Genomic DNA, 17403 nt, shown 5'->3' with positions numbered 1-17403 from the left:
TGCAAGAGTAAGAGCAATAAAGGAGCACTATTACAACAGTCATTTATTTTGTGAGAATGTTGAAAAATGAAATTACATCAAGTCTGTATATTGATCACTTTATTAAACTGTTATTTGATACACTTTGAATGTAAAATATTCAATGTTATTATTAGCTCATACATGACTTATCAGAAATTCAGCCTGATGGTGAAGGAAGGAGGTTCCTGAATTCTCTATCCCATCCTCATGTATTTGATACTTCAAAACTGTGCAACGTGTAAGTACTTTTCCACTTCAAATTGAAGATCATAAATTCCCTGCTTTGTGGGAAGGATTTGGTCACATGATTTCCATTTCAGTGGCAGGAATGTTGGTGTTGCTCTGCAGAGCCCCAAGCTGTTAGCTGTGCCTGGAGTCTGAGCAGGAGGAGCTGAGCTACCCTTGCTGCTGTTCAGGAGGATCAGGGATGCTGCAGCCACTGGTTTTGGTACCCAAGCTAGCTTTGCTAGCTGTGAGACTGAGTATTTTTACAATATATTTGTAATTACAATACATTGTTATATATATATATTACTCTGGTAAATGTGAAAGACCTATAATTTCTCTAAAATTAGTTGAAATTATTTTATAATTAGCTCATTTTTTTTTCTCTAAGCAATATGACAGCGAGTACATAGATTTAAAAAAACTTGCCTTCCTCTCTGCTATTTCAGAAAATCTGATAAAACACAGCAAAAGTAGGTTACTCTTCCTTTTTTTTTTTTTTTTCCTTCTCTCAAAATAGGAGTATTTCAAAAGGGGATTAAAGCTTATAAAATGTGCCACTGTTCATTTTGTAGATGTTTTTAACTCTGAAAAACATCAGGTATGTAAAGTTACCCAAATACAGCTATAAGGTTAAAAAACTTCAATGTTTCTAAAATTCACGCCACTGGTAGCACAATAAAAACCCCTGGTGTGTGAACCCAGTTTGTGTTTAAAATTCAGAAGCAGATGGGAGATCTCTCTCCTGGAGTGTAAGATGTGCTGCTTGAGTGGGATCAGGACACGCCTCTGCAGTCTGGAAAGGAGCAGTGGAGTTCCAGGAATGCAGCCTGGTGTGAAATGCCAGTTTACAGGAGTTCTGTGCGTCTATAGCGGTCATCTCCATACAGGTATAAAAAGTCAAGTATCACAGAGAGTTTGTCACTGTTACTGGTTGCCCCCTCAAAATATCAGCAAGTGCACAAGCTGCAAGCTGAGCCCTGGGTACATCTCTCTGTCAACTTCCACTTCCCCCCTCTCAGCTGGTTCAAATTAATGGTGAGGACTTGCTGAGAAAATCTGATGCTAACAAAATTGTCTTTGGTTATTTCAGATGTTTTTTTCTGTATTTTAAAGGAATACAGTAAATTTAATCAAGGTCAGATTACTATTGAGGGTTCCTAGTGTCCCAGATTTGAAACAAAAAATACACCCATCCCAAACCCCTTCTCCTTTCCCCCACCCCTTAAACTGTTTTATTTATACATCTGATGAACATTCTTGTGTGTCTGAGTACAGTAATAGTACCTATTTTTCCAAAGAAACTTCTACTGGGAAACTAAATCAAGGAAGGCCTAAAAGTCCCAAAATGCAAAATGTTATTTATGTTTGAGGGGAATTACAGAAATCTAGCATTTGTCCATGCAATTGCATCTAACTGCTCTTGGATTTTTTTAAACTATGATTTATCTGTTTGAATGAGTTCTTTGATTTTTCTATGTGTTGTGCCATTCTAGAAGTAACTGTAGGCAAAACATTAAGTTTTATGTGAACTATTTAGCTCTGTTGCAGAAATTACAAGGGGAACTGTTTTCAGTCAGCAAGAAAATAATTATAGGGAAATACCCACATTACTAACTCAAATGAAATAATGTTAAGTTTTACATTTGTTTCCTATTCCTTAGGTATAATGTTGAAATTAAAGGCAGATGTTTTTACCCCCAAAACAAGGGGAATTAAATACATTCTTTGTTGCTTTTACAGCAAGTGTCACACAACCTGTTTCTCTATTTCAATTGCTGTGGAGTGGACAGAAGTCCCAGGAAGGTGAGAATTCAGCCAGGTGAGGAGAAGGGATCTCTACATATGCTCTGGGTGGTTCTGCAGGCACATGATGAAATCTTGGATTGATCGACCCTCATAGCAGATCTTGTAGATGGTTGTAAATAATGGAAACCTGAAAGAAGCATATAGGAATTAGAATAGTTTTTAAAGTTTATATGAACATTTTTATTCCATTTTAATGGAAAGAATTTTTTGTTCTGTTGAAAGTGGAAAAATTTTTGTCTTTCTTTACAATATAATTTTAGCTTGGGGCTGCCTTTACTGGAAGACTACTGGGCAAAGAAGAGGAGCTAAAGAGGGGCAAATAATGGGTGTGACAGTACAGAAAAGCTGTTTTGGAAACAAAATACCTATTCAGTATTTTTTATTTAAAAACAATTTTGAATTGCATATCCTCTTTTCCTGCTGTGTGCAAAATGGATATATTATTTGCAGTCATTACTGATATCCAAAGGACTAAAAGAAATGGAAATGTCTAACGATTTTCTTTTCTTGGCTTAAAGGATTCTTTTCCTTTTACAAGCTGTCTTAGTCATTATGTGGTAAAAAATGAGTCCACTGAATGACTTGGAGCTGAGCATGTAACAAAGGGCAATTATAGAATAATTATTAGATCAAGCTGTGATTTAAACCTGCTGTCAAAATGAGCTTTCCTTTTCGCTCTCATTTTTGAAAGATATTGCCACTTGAATCTTCTGTATCTGTTCCAATTTTAATAAGTTTTTAAGGATTCATTTAGCAGTGTTTGACTTCTCAGTACTGCTGATGTATGAGAGGAAATGGGATGGAGGGAAGTCTAGCTTTTTGTGTAACTTGAGGCAAAGGTTTCAAATTATTTATAATCTTACATCATCCTAAGCAATTAGAGGTACTTTTTACCTTTACCTTTTTACCTTTGTGGCACTAAAGCATTGGTATCAGCACACATTACCTTTTCAGTGCATGTAAAAATCTTTGATTAGGAATATGATCCTGAAATTTGTACTGAGATAACCAAATTCAGGTTTGCAATGAGAGCAGGACTGCTGCAAGCTGCAATGCTGGTATACTTAGAACAAGAAACCTTCTGGCCCATGAATCATGTCTACAAGATAATTCTATGTACAGCCTGAATCTTATTTGGGGGATGGGGATGTCTGGGAGGCTTCTTTACATTATAATTTCTTTTGTTTCCTGTGTAAGGGCCATTCACTTAAGGGTTGGTGATGATCTCTGCGGGTCCCTTCCAACTCAGAATATTCTGTGATTGTTTTCCCTGCTGTTCTAATATGTGATCTCACATTACTGTATTAGGCACTAACAGTATCCCCTGAACCCACTCTCTATCTGTGACTTGTTTCTTCTAACAATGCTCAGCCCTTCTCCCATTCAACTGACCCTGGCAATGAGGAGTCAAGCCATGCTCTAGCAGGGGCCCACAATGTAGAAAGCTGTTGTTGCAGAAATGAACAAGATTATTAAACACAAGTACAGTTAAGAAGGTTATGAATCACTCATAATTTGTTGTTGTTTTTGTTGGTTTTTTTTAAACTCAAAGCACTTACTTATGGAGCAAATCCTTCTGTTTCAGAATTTTGTAGACTTCGGCTGAGGTCTGAGGACCTTGCAGCTTTTGTCCATTCAGCATCTCCTTTTCCAGCTCCTCAATGGACTGGAAGAGAGAAGACTGATTACTTGGGTCAGAGGGGATACTGCTGTGATACCAGCAGTTATCAAGGTAAACAATTAATGATGCCTTTGTAAAACACAGAAGGACTTCTTAATGCGTTAGTGTAAAATATTTAAAATCCTCCTTACTTTTCCTGTGCGAGCAAAGGCTTCTGCTACTTTCCTGTTGCGTCCCCCGTAGCAGGTGGTGATGAGATCAGCCACCCCACAGCTTTCCAAAAAGGTGGCTATTGACACTGGTCCCTTGCAGAACATCTTGGCAAAGGCCACCATCTCCATGAGGCCCAGGCGTATCACTGCTGCCTTGGTGTTGTCGCCGAAACTCAGCCCATCGCAGAACCCCGCGCCCACCGCCACAATGTTCTGAAAATGGGCCAGTGCAAAACACAGGGGAGGGAAGGAAACAGTCAGCCAAGGTGTGCAGCTTACCAGCATGCACTGAGCTCCAAGGAAACAACTCTGTCTTCATCAGAACAAGGGTTAATTTCCAATGGCCATGCGTTTATCTTATGAAGAAACGAGTCAGATAATGTTGAGCAAAAGTTGCTGGAATTTTTGAAGACTTTTCAGTATCTACTTTTACTCCCATGGGCAAAAACCAAAGCAGTGTTTTATACACTAATACTGCAATCACAGCATGTATGCAATTAGTGTTTTGTTTTCCTGCTAGTTCCAAGTTGGATCTTGCTGACCCTTCTGTTTAAGTATTTCAAATATCCCACACAGAGTCATACCTTTCTAGGTTTTCTTTGTGGGTCTCTGATTTGAGCAGGCATGGATTCTAGGAAGATGCTGCAGTAGAACAAATTATGGGTTTACCTACAAATATTAGTAGAGCTGCCCTTGTCTACAGCTCTAAACAAATTTCTCAGGATCATAAACATCTCCACAAGTCCTCACCATTGTTCAGCATGCTTCCCTTCCCACCTTCCAATTCCCAGCTCCTAAATAAGTCCCTAAATAAATGTAGTTCAGTGTGTATGAGTAATATGCCTCTTTTAGTGCTACCATTGGCATGTTTGCTCCAGACATCTGTGTACCCTAGTGCACATGTTTAATTTTTTTAGGGTTTTTTTAGCAGAGGCAAAACCAAACCAATGATTTTAAGAAGTGGGATGATTTATTATAAAACAGTAAAAAATTCTCCCATCTGTTCCTGCCCCACAGAGTTCTGCTCTGTGGCCAAAAGCAAAATTTGCAGTGTTTGGTTTTGTATGTCAAAAGATTTTATTTTTGTAAGTGAAGTTAAACAGGACCAATTCTTTCCTCATCAGTCATCCACCTCCTCTATGGAAAAGTGAATTATTGAAGTATAAATGACTAAATGTATAAAGAAGTAAAAAGGATCACACGCTGAAGTCCCTTTCAATTCATATAAAAGCAAACTCTCAATCTCACGCTATTGTCCCTCCTTGGAAATTTGGTGACTCTAATGTAATTTCTGATTCCACCTGGGATCTCCATTTGGACATTTCTGAATGCCACACAGATGTGCTGCCAACACAGAGCATCACTTCTGATGTGAATTTTCTAGCAGGTTAGTATTTAAACCATGGACATAATTATTAGTGGAGCTAATCTATGTAGTGAGAGTCTTTGTTCCATGTGCTCACAACACGCAGACAAGAAAATGCAGTGGTCTAAACTCTGCTCTCAAAAACAGATGTGCCTCTGGTAAAATAAAGATAAAAATACAAGTATTTTTAAATGCTTTGCCTGCAGCTGCATTTTAAATAAATTTCCCCTTTTTGGGGGAATTTATTTCCCAGGTTGGAAAATTTATTTCCCAGGTTGGAAAACTGGCTCATGAATGATGCATCTTGTCTGCAATCATTCACTCACATGGTGACAGGACTCAAATTAGACCCCATGGCTTACAGAAGACTCAGGTGAGGTTAGAATTTGGTCCTAATAAAACATACTGGCTTGAAAACACTTACTTTTAAGGCTCCACAAAGCTCCACTGTATCGGTGTCAAGCACCACAGTAATCCTGAAATTGGGGGTCTGCATTAATTCTTTAAAGATTTCTCCTTGAGTTTCATTTTTGCATCCTGTGGGAAAGAAAGATGAAAGAGAGCTTTTACAATGTTGCAGAGTGCACACAATTCACCTGGAATAAGGTTCTAGGGACTGCTTCAGCTTTTGTGATCCCAGTCCCTAGGTGTTGCTAAACCAGAGATTTGTGCAACAACAGTTTCTGCTGCTGGATGCCAGTGTTAAGTGTAGGCAACACCTTGGCATTGATCAATATTGCTTAATGACACTTTAAAGGGCTTAAAGGTAGATACCCCCTAGTGAATCTTTCTGCCTGACAAAGCTTGTACAACCACAGACCTTACAAAAGACATTATTTACAAACTGCTTCCCGCGGGACAATGGTATAATTTCTGCTTTGAAAATGTAAACCTGTGTCACTGCTAAGTACTATCATGGGACACAAATTACTATTGCCCAGTTACAGGGGTAATAGTCCCAGTTACAGGTGGATCCACAGATGATGAAATTGAAGGTTGGCACTGCTAAAACCTTTTTCCTACCAACTCTACAGATGTCATGTATCATGTTGTTACAGTGTTCAGCCAAGGAGAGCCCTTAGTGCTAAAGGAACTGAGGTTTGCCTTGACCCAGAGAGCCCATGACCAGCTGGGCAAAGACCTCTGAATAGAGTTGCACTTGAGTTTTGTGCAAGATAGCTTGGTTTCCTTCAGGGTGAGCTCAGCTGTGAGTTTTACTACCTGGGGCACCACACTCTGGTAGCTGGGAGGTTTCTCACCATCTCATGAGAAACTTTAGGTTTGCTTCTTGTTCTTCACATACCAGTTCTCTTTGAGGTGGCTGTCTGTCTCTGGACTGCATGGCTTTCCATGGGGACAAAAATAAGGGACAAAGCTCTTTGCACAGTCATCATCACATCATGGCTTCAAACCAGGCCAGGAGAAGTTAAATTCCCCCGAAGATAATTAATATAACTCAACTCTCCTAATCATGTCTAGTCCTATTTGTGCCTAGGTACTCTTTCAGTAACAAATGCCCAGCTGGTACACTTGCACCATTACTATAATATTTGCAAGGCAAAGGAACATGCTTGCAACACAATTTATTTTTCTTTTGCCTTTCCTAGCTATGGAAGGATGTAACTTTAATTTTGACTGGCTTTCAAAATGTCTGAGTTTTAAAAACTACTGGATGAACTTTCCAAATCAGGTCAGACTCAGTCCTGGGAGGATCTGAGGCCGTGTCTTGGCAAGAAGTCCAAGTGGGAGAGAGGAACAGAATGTTACTGGGTTTTCTTTTCCAAACAAAGAAATTTTAAGATGAAGAAATACACCTCTGGGAGTGTGAGCACATAGGAGCTTCTGATTACACTTCTTTATCTAGAGTGCATTGTGTATCAGCTGCTGATGTACTCCATGTTGAGGTCTACAGACACAAAAGGTGGCTCTTGCCAACTCCTACAGAAACAGGACTAAGCTGTGATATTTTCAGTGGATTAAATTAACTCTCAGCACTGAAACCCACTGTCAGTTTGAATCTGATTCTTTCAGCACCAAATTCTCTGGAAATAATCCTAGCTCCCTGAAGGAGCTCAGAAGGCACTGCTCCACTCAGGGACCACCTGGGACCAGTCACATCCCTCTGCTTCTTCCAGAGGTTATCCTGCCACAGGTGACTTTAAACCCCAACTCTAATTGGCTCTTTGCAATAGTTACCAATGGTGGTTTCACAGAACTTCTCATCAGCCACTTCTTTGGCTATGTTGGCCCCCATCAGCACACTGATCTCTATCTTCAGCTGCTCTCGAATGAGGTCAGAGATGAGCTTCAGGCCATCAGGACCCTCATCAATCCCCTGAAAAGAAGACAGTTAAAGCCAGGGTATTAGAATAGGAAAATGACAGCAGTAGAGCACTTGTAAAGCAGAAGGTGTTCTATTGCCTGCAGCTCTCTGGTTTGAATTTTTAAAAAAGGGTCTTGAAATCACCAGTGTTAGCCATTAATACAAATGCTCTGGGTTTGTACTTCAGTAACTGCAAATTCAAGACAAACTCAGGGAGAAGGGGTGACAGTCAAGGTAATCCTGCAAGAGGCCTCACATCAAGTGCTGCTGTCCTGAGGCTTGCTTTCTTTGATGTTGTATTTTTCCTTTCAGTTAAATTTCTGTAGTATAGGAAAAGACATTTAAAACTAAGTCTATAAGAAATGGCTTTTTTGCAAGATCTAAGTATAAATCAAAGTGCTTTTTGGGTGCTAAGGAGTATACTGAAGTGTCTTGGGGTTTTTAAGCTAAATTTGCAGAAATTTCCTTCCTCTCCCCCCTTCCTCTCTTCTCCTTACTGCTGCTTATGAGATAATTTCTATAGAGCGGAAGAGCTGGTATTGAAGTCCAAAAACTTGAATTACATTTATTTCATTACAACTTTAAGTGGGATATTTCCTGTAATGCAATCAAAGAAGTGGTAAGACTACATTCCTATGCCTTGCCTCTGGCTTTTAGTTTGACATTCTCTTAAAATATTAATTCCTTTAAAGATTATGACAATCTGGTACCTCTCTAACCTTAAAAAGCAATTTCTCTGTTCATGCCAGATTGAAAATGCTTCAGTTTTGCAAAATCATTAGTGTTACTATGCCATTTTAATGATGCCAAGAACAGCTTTAGCATGTACTTGGAAGAGGCACTTTGACTTGGAGTTCTCAGTTAGGAGTTAACTGAGGCTGTAGTCTCAGAGTATTTTTTCTGGCAGCAGTGCCAGCTTTATGCATCCCTTCCTCTGCCCATTTTCACCTCCATCCTGGTCCAAGTGGGAGCTGATCCAGGCTAAACATGACTGGCAAAAACAGATACTTTTAGCCTGGATAGGTTGCCCCATCCTTCCTTCTCCATAGTCACAAGAGCAGAAGGGCTGGCAGAGCTGGGGAAGATTTACCTCTTGCAGAAAGAAATTCTCATGTTTATGCAGAGCATGCAGCTGAGGGCTGCAGCTACTGTCCTTAAGTTGGAGCTGTTTATTTACTCCATATTGGCTGGGTACTCTGGACACAGCAACTTACCTTGATCAGGGAAATCCCAAATGTCCCAGGTTTTATCTGTCCTGCAATCTGCTCACAGATCCGTCCAATAAATTGATGTGGCAGAACAAACACTAAAATGTCTGCCCCGTTTGCTGCTTCAGCCACATCTGGCACAGCCACCTGGGACAAGAGTGACAAACAAAATGAGCCCCAGGTAGGAATCCTCACTCCTTGCAAGACACCATCATGCCAAAGCCATGGCAAATGCAGTGCAAATGTCCTTCATTTTAACTGGCCCTGTGGCATAGCTGCCAGCTCTCCACACAAGCAGCTACAGATCTCTTCTGAAATATCCAAAGCAGCTGAACTGTTTTGGGGTTGGATTTTTTGTAATTTTTTAATAATTTAACCCTGTGTGGATAATCTGGGAAAGATTATATACTTCATAAATTTGTGGTGTGCTGGGAAGCCCCGTTGCTAGTTCAGCTTCTTGATCTGACTCCTGAAGATGGCTGACCAACCCCATATGATTCTTCTGGAATGAGTGGTAGCACTGGGGAGCACAGGACAAAAATGGAGTGGTGGGACAGAGGCTCTTCTAAAGTCTTTTGTTTCCATCCTTCAGCTGAGTTACTGAAAGATAAACTCTATCAAAAGACAGAGATTATCATCATCTTTGGGTGTGTGTCTTTGTTTTAAATATATAGTAATTTTCTCAAGAGTTACAAAAACCTATACAACATGCTTAAAAACTACCTAGTGTACCTTTTTCCAAATGCTGGCGTTACTCAGAGCAACAATTCAAGCCAGGCTACAGAGGCAACAGCAGGTGAATTTGAGCCTGCTACAAGCAGTTTACAGTAGGAGCAAACAGCACTCTTGGATGCAGCCTTGGAGCATGCAGCCTTAAGCAAGTGGGACTCCCAGCAAGAAAACCAGAGCTGCTGCCAGCCAGGCTGCTTTTCTGGGAAAACAGTGAAGTGGGAGTAGGGCAGAGGCTGGCAGCACTGCACAGGCTGTGCTCCTGTCTCTCCAAAATTCTGCAGAGCAATGCAAGGAAAACCTCAGCTTGTTTTTCTTTTTTTTTTTTTTTCCACAGTTGGAGAGGGTCCCTCTACTGCAACCAGCTGATTTTTGCTGGTGAAGCCTCAGGCTTTGCTCTAAACAGGATGAGACTGGCCTCAAGGGATGATGACAAAATCTGCTAGAGGGTTGTAAAAATAACAGTGACAAGTCAGTTGTAACCCAGGAGAACTGTGTGCCAAGTTCAAACACTAGGAGTGCAAATATGCAATCACAGCACAAAATGGAATACTAAATATAACCACTCCCCAAGCAAGGAGGCCCACCACATGCAACATTTTAATTTCCCTTTACAACTGCAACTGTTCCAAAAATGTGACACTACTCACAAAGCAGCAGCATTTGGCAAAATCTTGAACAGCCAAACCCCCTCACCTCGCTTACTTCAGTAGCAGTAAATTATCTAAGGTGATTAATTTAAGTAGAGATGTGTAACTTGGTATTTTAAATGTCCATGAAAATCAATACCTTATATTTTTTGATGGAATTTAGAACTTTATTAACTACAGCTGTCCTGAAATCACCAATGAGCTGATAGCTCATTATTCACCTCCTTGTAAGCCACAGCTCTGCTTTTGATTTTTTTTTTTTTTTTCCCTGAAGAAAGGGGAACAGTAGCTTTGCCTGTTTGTCCAGAAGATGCTGTGGGTTTGAAATAGCTCTGTGTAGACAGATCTCTGCCTGCCATTTCTAGACTTGTTTTGATTTCTGCCAGGGAGGAGGATGGTGTGATACCAGCACAGACGCAGTTGGTGTTTGAAGTTGCTCCTGACATACAAGACAAGCAGAAATCACAGAACTGAATTATATTCCAGGGAGTTATAATGGAATGAGTTAGATGGCAAACCAGAACAAAACAGTGAATTGCTTCCTAATTTTTTTTGCAGACATTGCCTCCCTTATTAAAAAAAAAATATATATATATATGTATATATACAAATTCAGTTATTTTAATTTTTTTTCAACTTACCACGTTGTGGGGTATCTTATACCCAGGCAGATATTTAACATTTTCATGTTCCTGGTTGATGATTTCTGAGAGTTTTCTTCCATTAATGATCTCTTCAAATACCCACATCTTGACAGTGGGATCAAATCTGTTTGACTTCTGGACATTTTTGCCAATGATTCTTGCTATGGCTGATCCCCTTTAAAATAAAATAAAATAACTAAAAGGGGAAAAGTACTTTTATTGTGAATTGGAAACACTAGTTACTTTAAACATCATAACTCATAAAAAGCCTGTTCTATAAAGCTGTCTAGGTGCTTGCAACATTTATCAGAAAGCTTTATCCCCTACCCTCCATCTAGAGCCCCTCAAGTTTAAGAAGAGAGGAAGCAGAACAGTGGAAAAAAAGTACCATCAATATCACTAAAAAGACATTATCTGAGATTAAAATCTCCTATGGTCCTCAGATAATTCAGGTTTTTATCAAGATCAATAAATGTAAAATAATCCAGGTGGTAAATAAGTGCCGAGCAACTTTGCTGTGACAGCCTTTGTGCATCTCATGTAAAATAGATGCATCCCACTTTCCTATCCGTAACCAAACAGTTACAATAATGATTTACATAAGAGCTAAATGATCAGAAAAAAAACAAACAACCCTTCAATCTGGTGTTTTCTCTTTACTTATTGTTCTAATTATCACTGTAACAGGACCTGTAATACTTGCAGCCTGAGGATATTTTAACCATCCAGTTTACTCATCTTGAGTCATGCTGAGCATTTTTAATTTCAGGTCAGACAATAATTTTATTCCCCCATCATCTCTGCAGCCTTGCAAATGCTCACATGGCAAGGGAGAATTAGAAACCTCACAGAAATATTGTTTAATGAACTTAAAATTATTAGGGAAAGAGGGGTGATTATTTCTACTGCTCTCTTCCTTCTCTCCATTTTAATGCTACTTTAATCTCTCAAGTATTGGCCACTACATTAACACGAGTGAAAGAAACTCCAGTTGCAGCACTCTTGTCCTCTGGCCCACTTGTAACAAGGAGCATGAATAGGATTTATCTGTGGTGTGTGTTCTGGAACTGATAAAGTTCTTGGGGATATCAAAGTCCAGGTAGGTCTGTGCTGTTAATGATTCAAAGGGAAACTGCATTGTAACTGACCCTCCTTGGTTCACCCATATTTTTCATGTAACCGGTTTGCATAAGGTTAAATTGCTTAATAACTAATAAGGTCTTATTAATAGGTAATTAAGGTCTTAATTTTTAATGATAAAGAAATCCTGCTGAGATCACCTTTCACTTCACTCAGTGTTGATTATATGCTATATCCTGAGCTGCTGTAGTGCTTTTTAAATTTAGTTACTTCGTTTGGGGCTTTTTGGTTGGTTTGTGGTTTTTGTTTTGGTGGTTTGTTTTATTTTGCAAGGGATGATTTGGTTTGGTCCTTTACATTATTTAGGGAAGTGTTTTAAGGGCGAACCTTTACCATAAGAGTTCTGCTGTTTTGAAAGAAAGGCATGCAGTTATATCATACTTTCATATTATTTCTAAAATTGCTTATATTCTGATTCTCTTGCCCTGCTATCAATAGAGGATACATTCAAAGCTTGAGCTGAGGATGAATTTTGGCTCCACACAAGAAACATGTTTTAACAAGAAAAAGGTTTGTTTCTTTTTTTAATAAACTTTAGATATGAATCTATTGTTCAGGTTGTCCAGCACAACCTGGATGATGAACTTATACATCAATCCTATGCATAAAAATAACTTTTTTAGCTAAGTACCAAGAACATACAATTTTCTGTTGAAAGATGCAGACTCCAGCTCTAATCCCTGAAATCCTGAATGGGACTCGCAACTCTCAGTAGATAAACACAGACCCTCCTGCACCTACTGGCAACCACAAAATGCTGTGCAGCACTTTGCTCAACCATATCACTCATGAGCCTCCTGGCAGTGCTGACTTAGCAAGTCCCCGTGACCTGCTGAACTTCTGCAGCTGACATGAGCTTTTGCAACATTGCTGTGTCACGTGTCAGCCACGATTCTGAGCTGCAGGAAAGCCTCAAGAGCACGGATCTGAACTGCTGGCCAAATATTTATGAGGAACATAAGGGAAAAAAATGTTTGCCAAAGGTAAATGTATTTCCCTGTAGCACTAAAACAACCTGTTCTGCCACCAAGGCTATGAATAAATGTTACTCATACATCAGGGCACAATGCTTATGTCCTCCCTGAGGATTTTAGAGTTGGTGTATATGGTAGGAAGCAAGAGATGGGCCCAGGCAGACAGGCAGAATGGGTAAGTAGATGGTATTGAATGGGCTGGGGTCTCAGTATCTCTGTAGTATAGCTCAAGTTTGTAGGTACATGTGGAAAACCAGGGAATTTCCTCGAATACGGATCTGAATACAACTAAGTGACTTCAAATGATGTCTCGTGGGAAGGTGGACAGCCTGGGAAAAGCAGGAGGTCCCTGCTTGAGGTTGCAGCAAGGGAATGATGAAGTTTGTGACTGTGAGCTGACCAAAGGTAAAAAAGTTGCCTTCCAAACATGCAGTCATGGCTGTTGAGGGCTTGGAAGAGACAATGAGCTGTTACCTGCACAGCCAAGCGAGGGAAGAGAAAGTGGCAGGGAGAGGGATGCTTTCCCTGAAAAAACATGTGAAAGCAGCAGTTGAGGAAACAAATGATGGGGCTAGAGAAAGCCAGAAGTGTGACAATGAGGTCCAGAAGACTTGGCTGTGCAATTCCATGTGAAAGGCTGTGAGATGTCATGCACAAAGAAAATGCATTGCAGGCAGTGGACTGTTTTTACAAGGCAGGAAGGCAGAGAGCTGTGCTTTAACTCTATTGTGTTCTCAGTAGCTCACAAGCAACCACTCCCTCACTTACTGACTCTTCTGGCATTACTTCCACCTAGCTGTCAGGTATTTTTAAAATCTCAAGGAGCTTGCTCTCCTTGTACAAAAACAATCACCAGGACCTGGAGGCTAGGTTTGCTAATCCCAAATGCATGCACATGCATGTTGGTCTGTTTGTTTGTGCTCATTGTACAGAAAGCATAAAAAGAGTAAGATGCTAAGTCCTCTGAGATGGATCTACTGATCTTACTGGAATCTGTCAGACTCGAGGAGCTCTGGAGACCCATGCTTTTATCCCGGCTGGAAAGGACTGAGCAGTAGCAAACATATTCTTAAGAATGAGGATAAATGGGAGACCTGAACACAATGCTGTGTCCGCACCAAGAAGCAAAAGGACACGCTGAGGAGGATGGAAGTGAAAGGTGCCAATACCTTGTGGCTTTAAATGAAGCCTGTGCCCCGTTTCCTTCAGAGGAACACAAACAGCATCACCACCCTTCACACTGCTGAATGCTTCGATTTGAACTGCCGGGGCCCTGCAGCAGGCACACACAGCGACAGCTGCAGCTCCGGGCCTCTCTGGATTCTGTCGCCAGGCTTTGAGCGGTTCACACACCTGGGATGATGCTTTTCCAGTTCTCATTGACCGGTGCATCTCTCGGCACCGATGGTCCCTGCCCAGGAGCCCAGAACGGCGGCAGGACGGGGCCGGGGTCGCCGTTTCAGGACCATGGAGACTCCCCTGGCCCCCGGCCCCGCCGCTCCCCGTACCGCACCTGTTGCGGAGCCCCCGCCCGCCGCGGGGGGAGGAAAAACCGAGGAAAGAGCGGGGGAAGGAGGAGGAAAAGGGAAAAACGTGAGGAAAAAAAGGGAGGAGGACAAAGGGAGAGCCCCCCCGCGCTGCGGCACTCACCAGTTCCCCGAGCCGACGATGCAGACGCGGAGCGGCGACATCCTGCGGGCTGCGTCCCGCCCGCGGGGCTCGGCTCGGCTCGGCGGGCTCGCTCCGTCCCTCCCGGCCGCCAGCACCGCCCCTGGCGCCCGGCCCGGCCCCCGGCGATGCGGGAGCGACGGGCGGCGGCCCCGGGGCAGCGCCGGCTCCTCCCCGGCCCCGCCCGCGGCCCCGGCGGATGCTCTGCCCGGGCCGGTCCTCTCGGCTGGGAGCGGGGGGATTCAGTGCCCTGGAAGGGGGAATGGGGAAAATGGTGCCTTCTCCGAAATGTACGGGGATAGGGACTTGCGTGGAGAAAACGGGAAGCCCTGCGCTTCTCGTGGGGCGGGACCTTCCTGCCCACCGGCAGAACCCAAGGTTTCGGTAGGGTGGGTAACGTGGCAGAGTGTGGTAGAGGGACAGCTGGGCTCTTCGGGACAGTGAGAGACATCTCGAGGTCCCACCTGCCCTGCCCCACAAAGAGCAATGGTTTAAATCCTTCAGTCACATTAGGAACACACCAAGAAAAGGCTATGAGTGCATTAGCAGCCAAATTCAGCTGATAAACTCTGAACTACATCACAGCTCTTAATATGGGACATCAAATACAAGTTGTCTGCCGGGAAGAACAAAAAGGAGTGTTGGTCCTTTTCTCCTACATTGTTTAATCATGCATAACACCCTACAAATAACCACATTTTACCTCTCAGCCTTCTAGTACACCCTGTCTCCTCTTCAAAGCATCCTTCTCTCATTTTTTGAGCCAAAGGACTGCATTTGCCACCTCTCCTGCTCTTGCACTCCCGCTTCCCCTCATCCTGCCATGTCAGGGTTTCTGCCTCTGTAGGCTCAGCAGTGACCACATCTGCTGTCCTCAGCCCAGAGTCTGGTCAGTGGGCTCCTGGCTCTGTGGGATGTGGACACCTGACCCTGTGATTCATAGAGAGAGGCTGGCTGCCAGCGCTGGAGGAGCCTGTGGGTGTTTCTGGAGGTACACATATGTTCATCTCGCCTGCTGTCAGCTCCATTGGCTCAATTATTTGGTGCGTCCTGATAGCAATGACTGTGTGGACTTAGCAAAAAAGACTAGGGAAAAATCCTGCAAAATAATATTTTGAGAAAATGATATTTTCTCTAAATATTATTTTGCAGGACAGCTGATGAAAAGGACAGCTGGTGAAAAGGAAGGTGTAGCTGAGACCTGATGAAAAGGAAGGTGTAGCTGGGGCCTGGGGCACGTGTGAAGCCTGATGAGGATTCTGCAAGAATATGCATTACTTGCAAGCAAAGTTTGAGCACAGCCAAGGCACAAGAGCCTTTCTCTGGTTCAAGGAACATTAGCAGTATCCTGCTTGTTCACCGTGATTTGCTTCCTCTATGTCCCTTCATTCTCTTCTCCCTTTAACTCACCTTCCCCTTGAGAAGAAGATCTAAAGTGGAGGTGGAGAGTAGCCATCATCCTTCTTGTTCCTCTGCTTGTTGCAAGCTCTTCTGTCCTGGTGAGTCGCCAGGCCCCAAGGAGGGAACATAGTCACTGAAGCTCAGGCTTCTACAACTAATGCATGCCACAGAATATATCCCTGATCTATATAATACATAAGTGTTGCAAACTGTGTAGTGTTTTTTTCTAAATTAAGGTGGAAGCTTTTGATTACAAAGGAAAACCGTAACAGTTTGGTGGCCTTTGGACTGATTTATGTGGCCTCCACATCACAGTTACAAAGACCATTTGGTGGGTGCAAATAAACTGGCAGGGGACGAGCAGGCAGATGGATATAGCAGCACTTGTGAGAGCAGGGGACACAGCCTGGGACTGTGAGTGCACACATTAGCTTATCCATCTGTGACACTAATTGGCTGTGGAAGTACATAATTGTGCTGCTGCTGAACTCTCCTCTGGATTTGTGTGCTTACTGCTCCATGGAGATGGATAGGGAAGCATTCACTCCCCACGGGCAGTTTCAGGTGGTCTGCAGGCAGTTTTAGACATCAGGTTTGGCTGTCAAGGCTGTCTCAGTGGCAGTGTTGTGTGAGGCCCTGAGAAATGTGTCCTTTGTTGGATTTCAGAGCCCCCGAGCCACAGAGCACACACTGCCGAGTGCTGACGGCTGTTGTTTTATCAGGCAATGGGAAGAATCCGTTCTTTCCCATGGAGGCTCCATGTTTGCTTTTCACATCAGCCCAGGAGCGCTAGCTCTAATGTGTGAGTCGTTGGGACAATAGCAGACATAAAAGCTCAGTCGCCATAAAGGGAGGCTAAAGACAATTCTCTCTCAAGGCCACCCCCACCCAGTCTCTCACCTGATCTTCTACACCCAATGCACCGTGACTCAGAGATTACACAGCTGAACCCTTTTCCCCTGCAAACAGCAGGACCTCACCATCCGTGCAGCAAAGCCAGGGCAGCAACGGGAGATTTTGCTAAGCCAGGTGTGGCTCTTCCTGTGGTGGCAGCGCAGTCTTTGAACGTCCCAAAAAAAGTGACTGAGAAATGCCAAACTCAGTATCCCTCTTAAAACTGGTTAGAGGTTTTGCCCCCTCTTCTTCTACTGAGAAGTTGTTTGAGACCATTACTCCTCTCACAGTGAGAGCCCTTCTTCCTGTTTCATATCCAACTTCTGCCCATCTGCTCTAGCATGAGTGCTATCTATAAATGTGAATTTTTCTTCTCCCCTGATGCTTATTCTGCCTCTCTGCCTGACTAAAACCTCAAATGTATTTACAGGAATCAGATCCCATCCCACCATTCATTTTGCCAAGCTCAGCAAGACATACTCTTAGCTATTCCTCTGATTATCTGGATGTCACTTCTT

At 42.5% G+C, this 17403-nt stretch overlaps 1 protein-coding gene across 1 annotated transcript; it reads right to left on the bottom strand.

Moving 5' to 3' along the window:
• Positions 1–17: 17 nt before the first annotated feature.
• LOC136559127 (glycerol-3-phosphate dehydrogenase [NAD(+)], cytoplasmic-like) lies at positions 18–15041 on the bottom strand. Its single transcript, XM_066554066.1, is given in 9 exon segments — positions 18–2182; positions 3615–3721; positions 3868–4101; positions 5679–5791; positions 7451–7589; positions 8792–8932; positions 10806–10983; positions 14573–14757; positions 14760–15041. Coding segments are annotated over 9 exon segments (1476 nt in total). The 3' UTR covers positions 18–2085.
• Positions 15042–17403: the final 2362 nt, after the last annotated feature.

Source organism: Molothrus aeneus, chromosome 7 (genome assembly GCF_037042795.1).
Source record: "Molothrus aeneus isolate 106 chromosome 7, BPBGC_Maene_1.0, whole genome shotgun sequence".
NCBI classification, from domain to species: domain Eukaryota; kingdom Metazoa; phylum Chordata; class Aves; order Passeriformes; family Icteridae; genus Molothrus; species Molothrus aeneus.
Note: the sequence above shows the minus strand (reverse complement) of the source record. Positions and strands in the feature narration are given on the sequence as shown.